This window comes from Lemur catta, chromosome 7 (assembly GCF_020740605.2).
Source record: "Lemur catta isolate mLemCat1 chromosome 7, mLemCat1.pri, whole genome shotgun sequence".
NCBI classification, from domain to species: Eukaryota; Metazoa; Chordata; class Mammalia; order Primates; family Lemuridae; genus Lemur; species Lemur catta.
The window spans coordinates 101,214,533-101,232,211 of record NC_059134.1 but is presented as its reverse complement, the minus strand read 5'-3'; the positions used below and the strand labels follow the sequence as shown (position 1 = coordinate 101,232,211).

Sequence of the window (17,679 nt, the reverse complement as noted above, 5' to 3'; positions counted from 1 at the left end):
TACCATTTACTCATCACTAATTATGTACCAGACACTCATTTAATTCTCACATCAAACCTATGAGATAAGTGAGTTATCCTCATTTTACAGATAAGAAAAAATGAGTCTCAAGGTTAAGTACTCACCTGATATCACAGTCCTAGTGAGTAGAGAAGACAGATATAAATCCAGATCTGAGCCACAGGAGTCTGTGGCTTAATCACTAAGCTACACTGACTCACTGCATCTCTAGGCATATACCACACTCCATTGTATTGTTTTTTCAGTATTACTTATTGAGCATTTTCTATGTGCCAGGCCCTGTTCTAAGCACTTCATATGAATTAGCTAATCTAATTTTCACAACTGTATAAGGTAGGTACTATTACTATCCCCATTTACAGATAAGGAAACCAGGTCAGAGAGAACTTAGGTCGAAGGTCACTGCCCAGGCAGTCTGGATGCAGAATCTGCACTCTTAACCACAGGCTGGATGGCTTTTTTATCTGCTTCTTCAATCTAACAGTCACCTCCCAGAGCAGAGAGTCCATTTTATTCATCTGACTCCCTTGCAGTGCCCAACACACAGCCTATCCGAAAGGAGCCCTTGATAAGTACCTGTTGAATCAAATCACTAACAAACTTACAAAACACACACAAGACATTGTGTATCTACCTCCCTGTAAGCATACATATTACCACTAGTTTCCTATTTATCTCCTGAGCAAGGTGACACACCTGACACTCTGTCCTAAACATTTGGGCCACCATTCCATGGGAGGTCTCCCACACACACATGCACATCCCTTCTTCTTGATCACTTTTCAGCCCCTTCTCCACACACTTGGGTGACATGAGGAAGCACTGACATGTAAACTACTGCAAAATCCCAGTCGACTCTATCCTGGTTTGGGCAGATAATCAGCAAGGGCACACAGACTCTCAGCCCCACATACTTAGCTCCGTCTTCAGTTACGTGTGGCCAGACTCCCAGGAGAAAGCAAGTAAATCTCCTAGCATGGAGATTCTCAGTCATTGGGTAAGCCCAGACTCTAGGAAAGCAGGGGTGATTCCAAAGGATCCACAAATCATATGCACGCCAGACCTCTGAAGGCAGATTGGAACATCTTGCATATAAAGCTAAAACCATTTTTCTAATGTATATTTTATTAACCACAATGGCAAATATAACATCAAAGTCATCTAAAAGCTTTTCTGAATTCACAGTAGCTTTGAGTCATTTATGTTCACAATAAACAGGTATAAAAATAATAACTACTTTGGAAGGGGTGCTGTGAATTACTGACTTTTAAAAATGTCCTCAGTCTCAGAAACAATCGGGAACCACTCAAAGCAGATAGTAATAAAGTGACTGTAACTTCCAGGAAAGCTTGGGGACTCTGGCACCGAAAACTGTCTCAGAGATCAGGAGCCAGTCCTGCTCCCCTTAAAGTCTTCCTTCACCCACCCCAATACCTAATAGTGGAAGCCTATGCCTCTCCCCCTTGGCTGGATGAGAAAGTACTAGAAGTGTAATGAGCACAGGATATTACCAAAGCTGCCTAGGAAATAAAGAACGAATATAAGATGGAATGAGGTTGCAGAGTAGGGAGAGAAAGGCAGGGAATCAGGAGGGTTGTTGATGGGCCTGTCATCTCCAGGTGCAATCAGTGTCTCCAACCCCCATGCCCACCTACAACATATATCTGAAAATACACGATACATATTTTCACATACACATACGGCCTTACCAATTACCTCAAATATTTATTAATATCTCTTCACTCATTCCACAAATCCTTTATTAAACACCCGCTAAGTGCCTGGTACTAGATTAGGTGCAGGGAATACAGAAATGCATAAAGACACAACCCTTCAGCACTGCTCTCTCAAGAGATATCACACATACACATAGGCAACCCTGACCCTACCAGTGGTCTGACACCCACCTCATATCTCACTTTCCCTTTTTTTACATGAATCTCATATGCACGCACACACACACACACACACACACAATAGGTCAGATGTACATATACTGCCGTCTCTCACAGCTCCAACACAGCTGACACATTCATTCGATACCAACCCAGCACACTCATATCATACACACAGCCATCCCTCTCACACACATGTACCCCAGCACATCTTAGACATGCAACCACACAAGCCATATTCAGAAGTATGCACCTTGTCTGGCTCACTGGAGTCCTTTCAGGGAATAGATTCAAGCGCTCCGGTTGACCAGGGTGCCTCTGGCTGCGTTTTTCATACACCCAGGCCAAATTCAGCCACAGTGAAACCATGAACCAGGGACTGTAACCCCTCTGTAGCTCAGACTTCCCCTCCATCAAATTAGAGTGGTGGTTCATCCTGTTTTCTTAAGAAAGCATATGGGGAGGAGTCATAGGAACCAGAGAATCAAGTTAAGTTCCTGGAAAGAAAGCTGGGTGTCTTACTGAGGTCTCATGTTAAATCACATGCACATGGGTACCTATTCATGAGCACACACCCACACACGTGGGTACTACTCACTCTACTAAGCACTAGCTCCTATCTGTAAACACTACTGTTCAAACAGACCCATTCACACATAAAATACACATTGCCAGACTCTCGGGCCCCTGCATGCAGGCAAACACACACAAACACACAATTTCACAGTTTAGGGAACACCTGAACTCCTTGGAGAAAAGGTGAGAAGGTGTCAGATTAACTTAATACACATACACACAGTTCCTGAAGATATACCCACAACCTTGTCTAAATAACCCCACAAAAACAATCCTCAAGCCTTCCTTACGTGTTCATCTACCACAACTACAAATACACGATCAAACTACCATCCAAAGTATAGGCTTCCCATACCCAGGGCCACACCTGCAGACTCAGCTCCTCCCATGGCTGTCCACAAGCACACGGCCACCCCCAGGTGGCCCCAAGGACACCCACTCCCAAAGCAGTCCCAGGGCCACACTGGTTTGTGGGCACACATGTGCACATGCACACACTCCCCAAAAGGCTCTACCTCTCGGAGGGCAGACACACACACATAACCACTGAGTGGCCCACAACTTCTAGAGGCATTAGGAGAGAGTAAAGCAGGTCTGACTGCACATACCTGCTGGACAAACAGCTGCCAGGGACAAGGGATGAAGGAGAGGCACATGCCCCACCCTCAAACAGATGGGGAACTTCTTCCCCACTGCCCAGCCAGACGCAAATGAAAGAGGTTCCTTAAATCTCTCCTTCCCTCATCCCCACTGAAACACAGACCAACCCCAGGCCTGACCCAACCCAGCGACTTGGCCCCGTCACTTCACTCATCTGCACCAGACAGCTGGCCTCTGGCAGCCAGCGTGCTGGCAGAACCCCTCCCTTCTTCCCATAAGCCTCCCTTCCAAGTCCTTATCCCAAGTTCAAGTCCATATTCCAGAGCCCTAACAACCCCTGTCCTGCCCAGGAATCTCCCACCCCAGCTCTCCAGGGCTCCAATGTTTAAAACATAAGCCTCCACTCTCGGTCTCTCACTACCAGCCATCTTTGCCCCTCACCAAAACTGTCAACTCCCAGTCACAAGCCTGAGAAGCCTCAGCCACCCTCTCCCTCATTTTTCCTTCACTCTCGGAGGGGCTAGGTCGATTCTGTGGTGAGAAAGAAACATCTGGTTCCGCCTTCCTGGCGGGGGTGCAGCCACAGCCTCGCAATCCCTGCGCTCCCTCACCTGCCCTCGCCTCGCCGTCGTGCCCTTCTCCCCACGCCGCTACCCTCATGCCTCGGCCCTCATCCCCCGTCCTTCTCAGGCCTCACAGGCTGCACCTCCCGCCCTTCACCCGTGGACCGTAACAGACTGAGGCCCACGGTGGACCACGCCCGGCCCCTCACGGCCAGGGTCTCGCCCGCGGCCTCTCACAAGCCTGTCCTTACAGGTCCCGCCCACACAGACCCGCCCCAAGCCTTCTCGGGCCCACACTGGCCCCGCTGTAAGGCCCCACCCACTGTCTCCCATAGGCCACGCCCCAATGCCCCGCCCACAGGGTTCGCCCACACAGGCCCCACTCAATCCTTCGCGGCCCCACGCAAGGCCCCGCCCCCCGCACAGGATCCACCCACTGTCCTTCAGGGGGCCCACAGTTTCCGCCCACAAGGCCCCACCCACACAGACCGGACCCACAAGCCGTCACCAGCGCCTCACAGTCTCTGCCCCAACGCCTCCCAGGACCTCACTAACCCTTCCTGAACCTGATGACACAGGCTACCCAGGGGGCGCCTCAGGACTCACGCTGGCCACGCCCATATTGGCCCCGCCCTCCCCGCCCACTGGTTAACCTCACGCCTCTCTCCCTCCCCCAAACACGCGTCGTCACGCGCGCCACACGGGGACACGTTCCCGCAACCGTTGCGTGCCGCACACGCTCTCGCACCCGAGCCTGCGGGTCTCGGGCGCCCCACAGGCCCTGCCCCTCACTCCCGGCGGCGCCGAGGGGCTCACCTTCGCTGCAGAACTTGCCGCCGAAGCCCGTGTGGCTGCAATCGCAGCCCACCTCGCCTGGGGCCAGCACGGTGCAGAGGCCGCCGTTGGCGCAGGGGTTGCGCGCGGGCGCGCACAGCGGGTCGGCGGCGGCGCCGCGCAGGCCCTGGCTGCCCAGCAGCGCAGGGGGCCGCTCGCCCAGCTTCAGGTTGGCCAGAAGGCCGCGGAAGGGCGGTTCGTATTTGATTGTGCTGAGCGTGAGCGCCGAGAGGCGCACGTCGGGCGGGATGCCGCCCACGAACAGGTCGCTGGCCACCTGCATCTCGCGCCGCTTGGAGCGCACCTCGGCGGCGCGGGCCTCGCCGTCCACTGCCAACGCCGTGCGCCGCGCGTCGCGGGTCAGCAGCACCATGTGCCAGCGGTCGTCGGCCACCGGAGTGTCCAGCTGCAGTGTGGCCGGCTCGGCGCACGAGAGCGTGAAGCGCAGCCGCAGGCGCCCATCCACCAGCAGCAGCTCCAGGAAGTCGCAGTCTCCGCCGTCGTCCAGGTAGAGCAGCAGCGCGCGCGTGGCGTTGGTGCGCAGGCTGAAGCTGAGCTCGCCGCTGCTCGCCGCGCCCGCCCAGCGCGCGTAGCGAGCCCACTGCCCTGGGCCGCCACCGAACTCCAGGCCGTCCGCGCCCGGCACCAGCGCCAGCAGCAGCAACAGCAGCAGCAGCGGCGGTGGCGGCCGCCACCGACTCCCGGGCGCCATGCCTCTGGCGGCCCCGGCCCCGCCCGGCCCCCGGCCCCGCTCAGGCCTCAGAGCCGCGGGCTCATGGGGCGGGGAGGGGGCCGGGCGCCCCCTGCGCCGAGCGGGGCTACCTCGCCGGCTCACAGTGCCATGAGCCCGGCCTCGGGGCAAGGCGCGCAGAGGCCCACGTGCGGGCTTTCCTTGGGTGGCGGCGGCGGCGGCGCCCCTCCCCCGCTGCGGGCTCGGACAGAAGATGGGAGAGGGATGCCTGCGGGGGAAACAGAGAGGAAAAGGTTAATGAGGAGCTTGGAGGAGGGGGCCCCTAGGTGTCCCTTTTGTTTTCCTCTTAGACTTGTGCTGGCCCTGTCCTGGAGAGGGTCCTGAGGCAAGAGACACCACCGTGGATGGAGTACTGGGGGCCCAACACTTGGGGAGAGATGACACTTACGGGGGGCATTATTGGTTTCAGAGGTGGGGAGGTGACACGTTAGAGTCCAATAGGAGCCAACAACCCAAGTGTCCTCAATCTCACCCTCTCAAAGGACCCAGGTGTTAAGACTAAGGCCAGTTCCTGGGGCTCCGCCTAGGAACTCTTCTCCAGCTGGTGATCCCAGCTCCTTCTCTGAGCTGCCCAACCTCTGTGCCTGGCTCCCACCTCCAGCCACCGCTCTTCTCTTTCATCAGCTCTTGATGCTGGATAATGAAGTTGCTAAATAATTCATTGGGATTAATTAAATGCCAATTCGTCAATGGCATCACAGGGTAACCAGGCGGGGAAGGGGACAAGGAGAGAAGCTAGCCAAGACCCAGGTTTCTAGGCCCCAAGCCCTCTCCATTCATGCAAGGACACAGGCATCTGATTGTGTGTCTCCAATTCCCCCAACCCATACTCACCCCTTCCCAGGCCCCAACCTTTCCCCTCACCAGCCCAGGTCCTTCCGGAAGCTAAATGTCTGTCACCCTCAACCACCAACTCCTGGTCCTCAGCCTCAGGACTGGCCCCACTACCCAGGTTCTCTTCACCCCTCAGTTCCTCCTGCCACCCCCACCCAGGACTAGGGGAGCCACCAGGAGGCATGCAGGCTCATTTGCATAAAATTGCCTTTCTGAAATGATTACCCTTGTAACGGGCTGTCAGAGAGCAATTTATACCCCACGCCAGGGAGGGGAATTTGCATCTCGTTAAACTCTGAGTCGTAATTATTTATATCCAACAACCCTCCTGAATATTGCATTGATTTTATTTTGGGGAGGGAGAGAGGGAAGGAGGTGGGGATAAGCCTGGGAGAGAAGCAGGGAGGGGCCAGAGTTTGGAAGAGACAGGGAAAGATTGAAAGGGGGGAGAGAGAAAGAGGAAGGAGAGAGGAAGCGCATGAAAAGTGACAGAGATGGAAGAGTGATGGAGGAGGAAGGTGGCCTGGCGGGCAGAAAAGAAAAGGAAGATAGAGAAAATTAAATTCCCAATTCAAACAGCATTTGTCAAGGCCCTGGATACTGGGCATTTTTACAAATGTCATTTTACTTAATCATTTGGAGAAGTCCCATTATTCCCATTAACCACCAGGGAAACCCACGTAAGAAGTCCAGGGACTTTCCCAAGGTCACACGGCCAATCAGCATGGAACTGGGACTCAGATCCAAGTCTGTTCGACTCCAACATCCCCAGGAAAGAAATGAGGACAGGATAGCCACAGGTGTAGCTCAAAGGTGAGAGCCAAAAGAAGAGGAGAGGGCTGACTTGGGGAGGGGAAGGTTGCAGGGGTGCAGTGAGGAGCCAAAGAGTTCTGTGGGAGGAAGTTGGGGCCCCCCTAAAAATCATAATGAGGGGGTGAGCCAAGAGTGCAGCATGTACAGAAGGCAGATGGGACAGAGAGGGCCTCAGAAAGCCATAGAGAGTGTGTGGAGAGCCATGTCCAAGAGACCAAAACAGCCCAGCCCTCAGGTCCCTCCATCCAGCTCCTTCTGACAGCTGCCCTCCCAATCCTACAGGCTCCAAGGGGGACCCAAGTGTCCTGCCCCAGTACCTCTCCAAGGGCTGCCCCTTCCCAGGCAGAGGGGAGGAGATCTAGGCAAGCAGCCCCCACTCCCTACAAACACTGTCGAGGTTATATATAGCTTTGCCACTGCCTCTCCTCATTGGGTAATGGAGATAATTAACATGTGCGAGCTAATTAGCCAATCAAATTAAATGCAGCACCTGCTCCCAGCCTGATTGACGCCCTCACCCCCCTCACACACACACACCCTAGCCCTGGGCAGAAGAGGGGGTCCCTCAGTCATCGGGGAGGGAAAGGCCAAAGCACCCCTACTTTTCCAGAGGGAGTAGCCAGAGACCCCAGCAGAGGCACAGCCCTGTGGCCAGAAGTGACCATCCTTCCTCCCTCCCTGCTGGGGTCTGGGTCTCAGTCTGGCCTAGCCTAGCCTCCATCTGCCTCTCTCCCAGACCCCACCCCCACCTCCAGACACTATTTTGGGGAGGGAATTAATTAGCTATCGATTTCTGCTGGCGGAAGGAATAGGATTCTGTGCTGCTGTCCACTCACCCCCAAGCCCGGGAGAGGGGGGATTTCTATCCCCTGCCCCACTCCCAACCCAGTTCGCCTGCCATGCTCACTTGTCCCACCCTCTAGGGAAGTGGCAGTGGGGTTCTTGAGGAAAAGCCTAGGGAAGTGTCACCCTCCGTTCAGGGGGTTGGAGGAGGAAAGCGAAGGATGGTGGGGAAGCAGACAGAGCCTGGGAGGCAGGCCCTGTGTCCTAAGAGCCAGAGGGACTGTTACCTGGTTGAGGGGGCGGGGTTTGGGAAGCAAGTGAGAGTCCAGGAGGAGGTGACCGTGCTCTGTGTGAGGAAGGAGGCACGTGTCTGTGAGCGGCTGTGGGGCAGAGGCTGGGCTTATGTGGGCGCCTCGAGGGAGGGGTGAGGGCAGGCTCTGAGCCTGCAGCCCCTCAAGGCTCATTACTCATTCTCCCCACAGCCCACAGCTCTGCAGCACAGGCTGGCCTGGCTCGGTGCCAGGGGCACAGGGGCTGCAGGGCTGACCAGAAGGATGCCCCAGCCCTCCCTGAGTCCTCTCCCTGGGGACCTAGAGACCCTTGGGACAGCTACAGGCTTCTGAGGCAGAGATATCCCCAAGAGCAGTGTGAGCTAAGCGGACACCTGGGTCCCTTCCACCCCACCCCCGCACCCCATGCCCAGGAAATGTGCTGCTCTCCCCGAGCCTTCCCCTTCCTCCAGCCTCCCCGCCGCAGGCCAGGCTTGTGCTGACCTAGCCTCCAACCCACCCTTCTCCCAGGACACAGGGTGTCCCTGCTGACCTAGGGTGCCCCATCCTCCCTCGGCCCCTGGTACTCCACTCTGGCCTCAGCAGCAGCCCTAATCTCCAGCACTCTCCTCCCCAGGGGCCTAGCCCATTGCCTCCCACAACTATATCAAGTAAACGGTGTCCCCTGGAGTTGTGCAAGGAAGTGGCCCCTCCCCTGGGCTCATGCAGTGCAGTGGAAGCCCCCTGCACCCACAGCGCTTAGGCACTGTCCTCCAAGACCCACTCTTCTTCTCCAGGGCCCACTGCCAGTGCAGGGACATTGGCAAAAGCAGCCCCAGCGTACCCTGCGTGCTCACTGGCATCCCCGTGCAGTGCACGCTGCTGGCCTGGGGCCACCACAGCTCTGGGGAGCTGACCTCCACAGTAATCCGAGGATTCTGCACCCACTCAGCTCCCTAGCATCCCCTGCCCACAGATGGACCCTGCAGCCTCAGACCACTGGTGACTGAAGCTGGAGGGGGTGGGGCTTGGGGTGACTAGGCTGCCCTCAGGACTCCTGCCTACTCTCTCCCTGACTCTGTTCTCTCCCACTAACTCTTGCTGGGTCCTCCTAAGCCAGACAGCCTCCTCCTCATCCTCCCACAGCCAGGGCAGTGCCATTGTAACCTCTGGGTTGCAACTTTTGGGCTCCAAACTCTACATAAGGCGGGACCCCCATGTGCACTGTCTTATTTAATCCTCCAGGTTCTAAGAGGTACTTTTGTCACTCAGGCTTTCAGATGAGGAAACTGAGCTTAGAAAGATGTATTCACTTGCCCGATGTCACAGTGCAGGTGTGGCTCTGCTGGCTGCAAAGTCTATGGCCTTTCTTCTACCTCGTACTGTCCCCAGGCCACAGGGCAGTGTCTGGGGCTCAGAGCCCACCCTCCTCTGAGCTGGCCTTCACAGCGGACACCACCCTCTACAGGCGCCCCAGACTCTGAGCCCACCCTGGGGCTGAGAGAAAGAGGCCTCAGAGCTCATGGAGTTCATCTCTCTCACTTTTACCTGAGGTGGAAACTGAGTCCCAGAGAGGGGCAGTGACTGAGCTGGGATCACAAAGAAAAGCAAGACTAGAACCGAAGTCACTGGGCTTCCATTCTAGATGCTTCTCACTGTACCCACTGATGCAGCCCTGAGCCTTCCTGCCCAACCAAAGTCCTCAGCCCCAACTCCACCAGTAAAACATGAGCAAATGGGTGCACATTCTGGGATGAGGAAGTCTGTACCTCCCCTGGCAGAGTGCTTGGCCAGGGGCCCTTCTCCCAGCATCCGCACAGCCCCCTCTCTGGCCATGCCAACACAAACACGCACACACCTCCAGCCATGGGAATGCCAGCCTCCCTCTGGCTCTCCTCTCCTCACGCCAGCATCCTCTCATGCCAGCTGGGAGTGAGACAGCAGGGGCCTCCCCCAGGCGCCAGAGAGGAAGAGCTGGGTTTACACACATTCTGGTGGCCCCAGAAGGCAGCACGTGGACAGGTGGGAGAAGTGCGTGTTACGGGGCGGGGCGGGGGGGAGATTTTGGCTCAAGCTAAAGAGAAACTTGCTGGCAATCCAAAGCCTCCAACAGTGGAGTAGGCTGCCTCAGGGGGTGGTGAGTTCCCTGTCTGTGGAGGTGTACGAGCTGAAGCAGGATGACTACTGCTCGGAGATGCTCAGGAAGGGGCTCTTGAATCATATTGGAGGGGGACATCAGACTGCTTCACCCATCAGGTCCCTTTCAGGTGCAGAATGTTTTTTGGAGAGTCTTCTCTCCCCTTAAAACACCAGGCAGGATTGGCAGACTGCAAACAGTTCCTACCTTGCCTTCCTGCCCCTTCCTGTAAGCCCTGATGGCCTGGCAGAGACAAGGGAAGACCCCCAGCAGGTACACACCCAGCCACAACCTCAGCAGTAGGCAAACAAAAATTAGTGCAATGGTTAGAGGCACTGGCTCTGGAGCCTGGGTTCAAATACCAGCCCTACCCCTATCTAGCTGTGTGACCTTTGGCAAGTTACTTAGCCTCTCTGTGCTTCAGTTTTTTAATGTATAGAGATAATAATGTTGTCAAAATTAGAATTAATATATGTAAAGCACTTAGTACAGTGCCTAGCATAAAGTGTGAAAAAGTGTGTGCCATATTAATGATGATTTTAAGACTCCTCAGCCTTTTACAGTTTGCAGAACTACATGTGTATGGTGTTTCCTTTGATTCCCACCAGCACCTGGTAAGGAAAGTAAGCAAGGCAGGTATTATCATTGCCCCTCTTACAGATAAGGAAACTGACATGCAGAGGGGAGAAGGGGCCCACCCCAGGTCACACAACTCATAGGTGGCAGGGCTGGGACTCAGATTTGGTTCTAACTCCCAGCCCTGATGCCCTCCACTCTGCCTCAGAAGGTAGAAGAACAAGTGAATAGGCCGGGCACGGTGGCTCACACCTGTAATCCTAGCACTCTGGGAGGCCGAGGCGGGCGGATCGTTTGAGCTCAGGAGTTTGAGACCAGCCTGAGCAAGAGCGAGACCCCATCTCTACTAAACATAGAAAGAAATTATACGGACAGCTAAAGATATATATATAGAAAAATTAGCCGGGCATGGTGGCACATGCCTGTAGTCCCAGCTACTCAGGAGGCTGAGGCAGGAGGATTGCCTGAGCCCAGGAGTCTGAGGTTGCTGTGAGCAAAGCTGATGCCACGGCACTCTAGCCCGGGCAACAGAGTAAGACTCTGTCTCAAAAAAAAAAAAAAAAAGAACAAATGAATAGGTCTGAAGACAGGTGGGCTGGGAGTGAGTGGGCATGTCTGTGAGTCCCCTGAGCAGGTCTCTGGGCACATGGAGAGAAGTGTGAAGAGGGCTGGACACAAGGGGTGGCAGCTCGAGGTGTGCAGGGCGAGAATGCTGAATGGTGCCAGGTGTGTGGGGCTTGGGAAATGGGCGAGCTGGGGCAGAGGTACAATGGGGCGATCGGTGGAGTGGGGGCCAGAGCACGTGGCACCATGGGGGTAGGCGGTGGGAAAGATGAGCTCCAAGTGTCCCTATGTTTTGCACAGCTGGGACACACCAACCTGGGTGGGTGTGGCCCAGTGATGCAGAGGGGACAGATGGTTTCCAGGGGCGGCCTTGTGAGTAAGCACAAGGTGCCTGGAATGTTCTAAAAGGTACCAGGACAGGTGTGTGTATGTGTGTGTGTGTGTGTATGTGTGTGCGCAGAGAAGATTATGATAATGATAACAAAAATAGTTGCCATTTAGTGGGGGCCTTCCATGTGCCTGAGAAATACACCCAGTGAAGAAAAGGTTACAGTGTGCTTAGCACAGAGCCAGGCACACATTAGGTACACAATAAATACAGTTGTTACTATTGTTATTGCCACAATAATCATCTCATCTCCTCTTCATAACATCCCCATGAGGTAGGTGTGAGGATCCCATTTTACAGGTAAGGAAACTGAGGCTCTCTGAGGAGTACAGCTGAGTCCATGCAGCCACCCCCTCACCCCACTGTGCTAAACAGCCTTGTAAACGACAACAGGTGCCATGCACACGCCGAAGGTGTGCGCTGGACCATTTGTTGAATGAGTCTGGGAAAGCCCACAGACCTGTCGATGTGGAAGGGGCCGGGGTGGGAGAGCTGCTCCAACAGATGGAGCAACAGGGTGGGTGGCGAGTGAGGACACACAATTGGGGCATCCCCGTGGGGGCCGGGCCGGAGCTGTGAATGAATGGACAGTGTGTCTCCAGCACAAAGGCAGGTGTAGGGGCCCCGCACATGAGGATTAATGCTGGGGGTGGAGGTGCTGAGAAATGGGGGGTGGGGTGGCTCAGAAGGAGGCCAGGTGTGACTGAGTGCTAGGCTCCACTGGGAGGGATGGTGGTCATGGTCAGGACGGATGGCAGAGCCTAGGACTTGGGGGCTTTCTGAGGGTACAAAGATAAGAGAAAGAGTAACGGAGAGTGAAAGGGGGAGAGAGACTTAGGGGGTGAGCCAAGACATAAAGGGTGTGCTCGCATGCATGTATGCACCTGTGTGCACACACACGTGAACACATACAAAGGCCTAGGGCAAAGTGCTTAGGACCCAGACAAGCACATGGCACTCAATCATGCACTTATTGGGGGGCAGGGGTTTGGTGTGTCTGGGAGGGTGTGCATGTGTGGGTGTGTATATCTGGGAGTGATGGTGTGTCTAGGAGGGGAGGGTGTGTCCAGGGAGTGAAGGCATGTGTAGCAGGAGCACAGCTGTGCCTAGATGCCTGGGAACCTGCAGAGGTGAATGGTTGCATGGGGGCTGTGTGTGTCTGAGGGTGAGGGCTGGCGGTGCTGTGCTGGGGGCTCTGGGGGCATCTAAGGGCCTTGTGCGTGTCATGTACATGACAGCAGGGTGTGTGGGGGAGGTCTCTGAGGCAGGCATTGAGGTGGCAGGGAATGTAGGTGGCATGCTGCTGGGAGGTGTATTGTGTATGCAGGTGTGTGTGCTTGTGTAGGTGTGTGTCTGGGTGCGTGCCACCGAGCGTGTGTGTCAGTGTCAGGGTGTCTGTGTCACTGACAAGGGCAGGCAGGAGGGAGCAGCCAGACCTGGATAGACTGAGAGTGCAGAAGGGAAGCCAGGTGCCCAGCCCCTCAGGAACCCAGCCCCCTCCTCTCGGGAGTCCCTTGTGTAAAGGCTCAGCCCAGCCAAGAAGCCAGGGGAGGCCCAGGCTCCTGGAGAGAACTCCCCAGCAGCCGTGGCCTGTCGGCCAGTCCCACCCACCTCTGTGGATCTGAGATGGGTCTGAAAACACTTGCTGTAGCAGGAATGAAGAGCCCCCCAGCCAATCCCTTCTCCCCTCCCCCAGAAAGATCCAGCCACACCTTGGATGCCAGCATCCCTGGAGCCATCCCTGGCAGCAGGAGGAATTAGGGACCTGAGCAGCTGAAGCACCCACAAAACAGAAGGCCTCACAGTTAACAGACCAGCAGACCTCCCTCCCTCCTCTCTTTCTTCCTTCCTTCCCCCTTCTCTCTTTCGCCTTCTCTGGCAAAAGACAGAGAATGTAAAACCCTAAAGTCCACCCTCCCCCAAAAGGAATGCCCAGAGCCTGGGAAGGTAGACTAGAAGAAGGGGCAGGAATGAATGAGAGAGGGGAGAGAAGCCCACCCCCCCCCCCAACACATACAAAAATGAGGGTATACGGAAGCCTCCAAGGTAGTCAAAAGGACTGGAGACCCACGACTCAGCTCCAAGATTTATTCCATCACTCTAGGTCTGGGCAGCCTCTCCTTTCACCTCCAGGCACCAAAAAACAGCCCCCTTCCAGCCCTTGCTGGTTCAGTGAGGCACCAAATGCCCTTTCCCAGGACTCAGGAGTGGGGTGAGAATAAAGGAGACAACAGCCTCCCAAAGCCAATTTTGCCCCCAAGAGCCCATCAAGGGTTCAAGGGCTCATACCCCAGCCCAAAGAACCCAGGGCAGACTGCTGCTTCAGCTGGGGGAGGAGGCTGGGACATCAGAAATGGTCCCCTCCTCTTTAGGGGTGGGGGAGCAAGCCCAGGGCCCTGCAGTCCCTCTCCCCCTGCAGCACTCTCTGACCAGAACCTTGTCGCTGCCCCCAGCGCATTCCCAGCCCAGCACAAGCCCCCTCCTACTGATTTCCCAGTCTCCCTCTCTCATCACCCCCAGCCTTCCCCCGCAAGCTTCCGCTCCTCTCCCTCAGACCCCATCTCTCCACCAGCACAGACCATCTCTGCCTCAGCACGCTGGCACCTTCCCCTCTGCTCCCTCCCAGTAACCTCCTCTCCCCTTGGCTCCCATCCTCAGGAAAGCCTAGTCCTCAGTGGGTCCCCCCAGAAGGAAGCCCTTGGCTTGGCCCTGCTCCTTCCCTCTCCACTTCTCTCCTCTCTCCTCGCCGGCCCCCTCTCCTTCTCCTCCCACGAAGCTCAGTTCTCGCTGATTTCTCCCCTTTAGACCCTCCACAGCACAACAGCCCCTCTGGCCCAGCACTGCTTCCAGCACAGGCTAGGGACCCCCTTTAGTCCTCTGAACGCCCCTTCTTCCCTCCCCATCCCTTCCCCCAATGACCCTCCCCTCCCACCCCCTCCACTCCCCCCAGCTCAGGGCCAGTGCCCCTTCCATAGAGAGCCTCCGACCCCCAAAGCCCCCCACCCGCGGCTTCCCCTCCTTGCTGTCACCCAGCCAGCCCTCTCAGCGCGGCGCCCCCGCCCCCCATTCATCCTTCATGCCTCCCCCACCCCCTCCGATCCGCTCCCCTCACCGGATTCGGTTCCCACCCCCCGCCTGTCTCCGCCGCAGCCCCCTTCCTGTACCTGGGTCTGGGGGCGCCAGGAGCTGGAGGGTGGGGATCAGAGCTAAGGGCCGCCCCGTCTCCGGCGGGTGGCAGAGCCAGGACCAGCAGTGTCCGCCGCCTCGCGCCTCTCTCGCTCCCCGCCGCGTCCCCGCCCGCCCGCCGGCCCCGCCGCGGTGCCTCTCCGAGGAGGATGCTCCGCGAGTCAGGGCGGCTGCTCCCGCCGCCGCATCCCTGCAACACCGACTGACGGCAGCATCAGCACCAGGGCCCGCCCCCCAGGCGTGCGCATTGGACCGCGCTGCGCTAACGGACGAGCGGCGCAGCCAATGCGAAGGCGCAGAAGCCGCAAGTCCCGCGGCTCCACAGGCCCACCTCCCTCCCCCACGCGGGACCCGGGCGTTCCGGCCCTGGGGCTCTCGTGCTCTTCCCCGCCTCTCCAGTCCTTAGCCCGGGCGCCCGGGCCCCCGGGCCCCCAACCAAGCCGACCACCAACCCAGCCTAGAGGTCTTTTCCGGGAGCTCAGGCGCCCTAGCCCCTCGCCCTTTGGGTTGGGTCCCGCACCCACCCCCCGGACGACGAATCTGTGTGGCAGCGCCCAGGGCTGGGACAAGCCGAAGGAGAGGCTGTGGACCTGGACTTGGGGCACCGCGGGAGCAGGACTGGCACGGGGCCGGGGCCGCAGCGCCCTCTGCTGGCTACGCCCTGGGGCGGGCCGGGTCTGCGAGGAGCTCAGGGAAGGGGGAACCGGTCCACGGTCGCCTGCCAGGGGGCTTTTTCCAGGCGGTAGACTGGCCCCGCCTCCCACCGCCTGGGGGCCCCTAGCTTGAAACCCCCAGAACTGAGGAGGGAGGGGCTTTGCTGGGATTAGCACAGACGGGGGGCGGGAAGGGAGAGAAGGGGTTGAGGTAGACCTAAGAGGTTGGGGTTTCCCAGTCCTGCCTGGAGACCTGGGCTGGGGTGGGAGTAGGTTTGGGGGCGGGATTGCGGCTTCACATGCCTGGTCACTGAGGGAAACTGGCAGCAGCCCTCTTCTCTGCTCTCCTCCCCCTCCCTTGAGTTTCAGAGTTAGTGTGGTACTGGGGTGTAGCTCTTCCCTGTAGGGGCGTCTGCATCACTGTGCATGTGTATGAGTGTGGGGGGGAGGGAGACACCTCTTCACTCAGCCAATAAAAGGTGGACCTGGCACCTACTGTGTGTACCACAAAGTTGGACACTGGGCTTCTGAATGAGGCAGTGTGTGTGTGTGTGTGTGTGTGTGTGTGTGTGTGTGTATGTACACCAGACCATTCTGCCAGGACCCTAATTTCTGTTGCAGGGTCTGTGATCTGCACAGCTGGTGGCAGTTGGCACTTCCTTAGCCAGAGGCAACAGGCAAGAACACGCGTATTCAACCACTAATGCATGCACATGTTGACACAGAGCCATGCACACCTATCCGTGAACAGGAAGCATTCCCAAAGAGACACACAGGGGCACCTGCAGAAATGCCCCACCGTGGTAAGACACCCACAGGAAGCACATACTTGCCCAAGAACACACACATGTACACACACATGCACACACACACACTTGTGCACACAAGTACCTACACACTCGGAAATGAATATATGCCCAGGATACAGGTGCACACAGGGGACCTGCCCAAGGGGTCATCCTCCCCCCTGAAGAAGTTTGCACAGAGTGGTCAGTTACTGAATGGATGACTGTGTACAACAATCACCAGAGAGAATCTCCCTCCCTAGCCTGTGAGGGGAACCCAGGAAGGGCTGTTTTCCAGGGGTTGGGAAGGGCAATCCCTGAGCCAGGTCCCAGACTTAGGGCCCACTCTGACCTTGAAGAGACCCTCAGATCGTCCCCACCAAGGCCACTGAAGGAGCCAGAGAATGGGAACTGCTGAGTCAGGGCCTGTGAATGTGAAATTGCCTCTCTCACCCCACAGCCCACTGCCCCGCCCATTCCCCACTGCTCCTCTTCCTGCGGCTTTCTCGGACTCACACATAACCTCTCACACACACACCTGTCCATCCAGGCTCGAGGGCATAGATGGACAGACAGGGGCAGTGAATCAGATTAACTCTCAGACCCTTATAGATAAGCCTGGGCAGGGAGGCAGGTAAGGGTGAGCACTTGTCTCCTGTCTCCATCCTTAGCTTTGCCCATCAAGGGCAGGAAAGGTCACCTGGCAGCTGCTGCACCTCCCTGCTCCTCCCACCTACAGGAGTGTCTCTCCACAAGGTCCTCCATGCAGTTGGGACCCACCACTTCAAGACACACCCCACCTACACATACAGGCACCCATCCAATGTGGATACTTGAGTGATATGCTGAGCACATGCCCTTCTCCCATACACACAGGCCAGTGGGGACACACAGGGGAGAGGAAATGCAGTGAATACAGCATGCATGTCCATGCACACACATATGCACGTGCACGCACATGCACACACGCGAATGTGAAGCTCAGACATATGCAACCATGAAAAGACAGGCACACATCACATCCCGGGTGGGGCAGACCTGGGCATATATATGCATATGCGCGCGCGCGCACACACACACACACACACACACACACACACACACACACAAACACACACGCAGGGAAGAGTCCAGGCTGGAACTGGGGGGTGGTGGGAAGGGGAGGCGACCAGGCTGCAGGGATGGAGGCAGTGCAGGAGGCGGGTGCCGCAGGAGCAAGCTGCTCTTCACAACACAATCGCCGTCTGTTGTTATAGCAACTCAGCCCCCAAATCGTGAAACGGATATTACAGCCTCAAGAGGGGGAAGGGCTGGAGGGGGCTGAGGACAGAAGGAGGAGCAGAGGGGGCACTCAACAGGGGACAGGGCTGGGGGGCCCAACAGGGGGCAGGCCTGAGCTATTGGAAGGGAGAAGAGGGCGACGCAAAATAAGGACTAGGCCAGGGGGAGTG

General features: G+C 56.8%; 1 protein-coding gene across 9 annotated transcripts in view; it reads right to left on the bottom strand.

Moving 5' to 3' along the window:
• NRXN2 (neurexin 2) overlaps positions 1-14,994 on the bottom strand; it is a 109,865-nt gene extending 94,871 nt beyond the window's left edge. For 7 of the 9 annotated variants that reach the window (XM_045556156.1, XM_045556159.1, XM_045556160.1 and 4 more), the window contains exons 1-2: positions 14,769-14,994; positions 4,472-5,448 (exon numbers count right to left, since the gene is read on the bottom strand). In XM_045556156.1, the coding sequence (XP_045412112.1) occupies positions 4,472-5,201 (730 nt within the window). In that variant the 5' untranslated portion in view covers positions 5,202-5,448; positions 14,769-14,994. Of the gene's footprint in view, positions 1-4,471; positions 5,449-14,768 lie in introns of those variants that run through there. The other 2 variants (XM_045556155.1, XM_045556157.1) reach the window with 1 other exon arrangement.
• Positions 14,995-17,679: the final 2,685 nt, after the last annotated feature.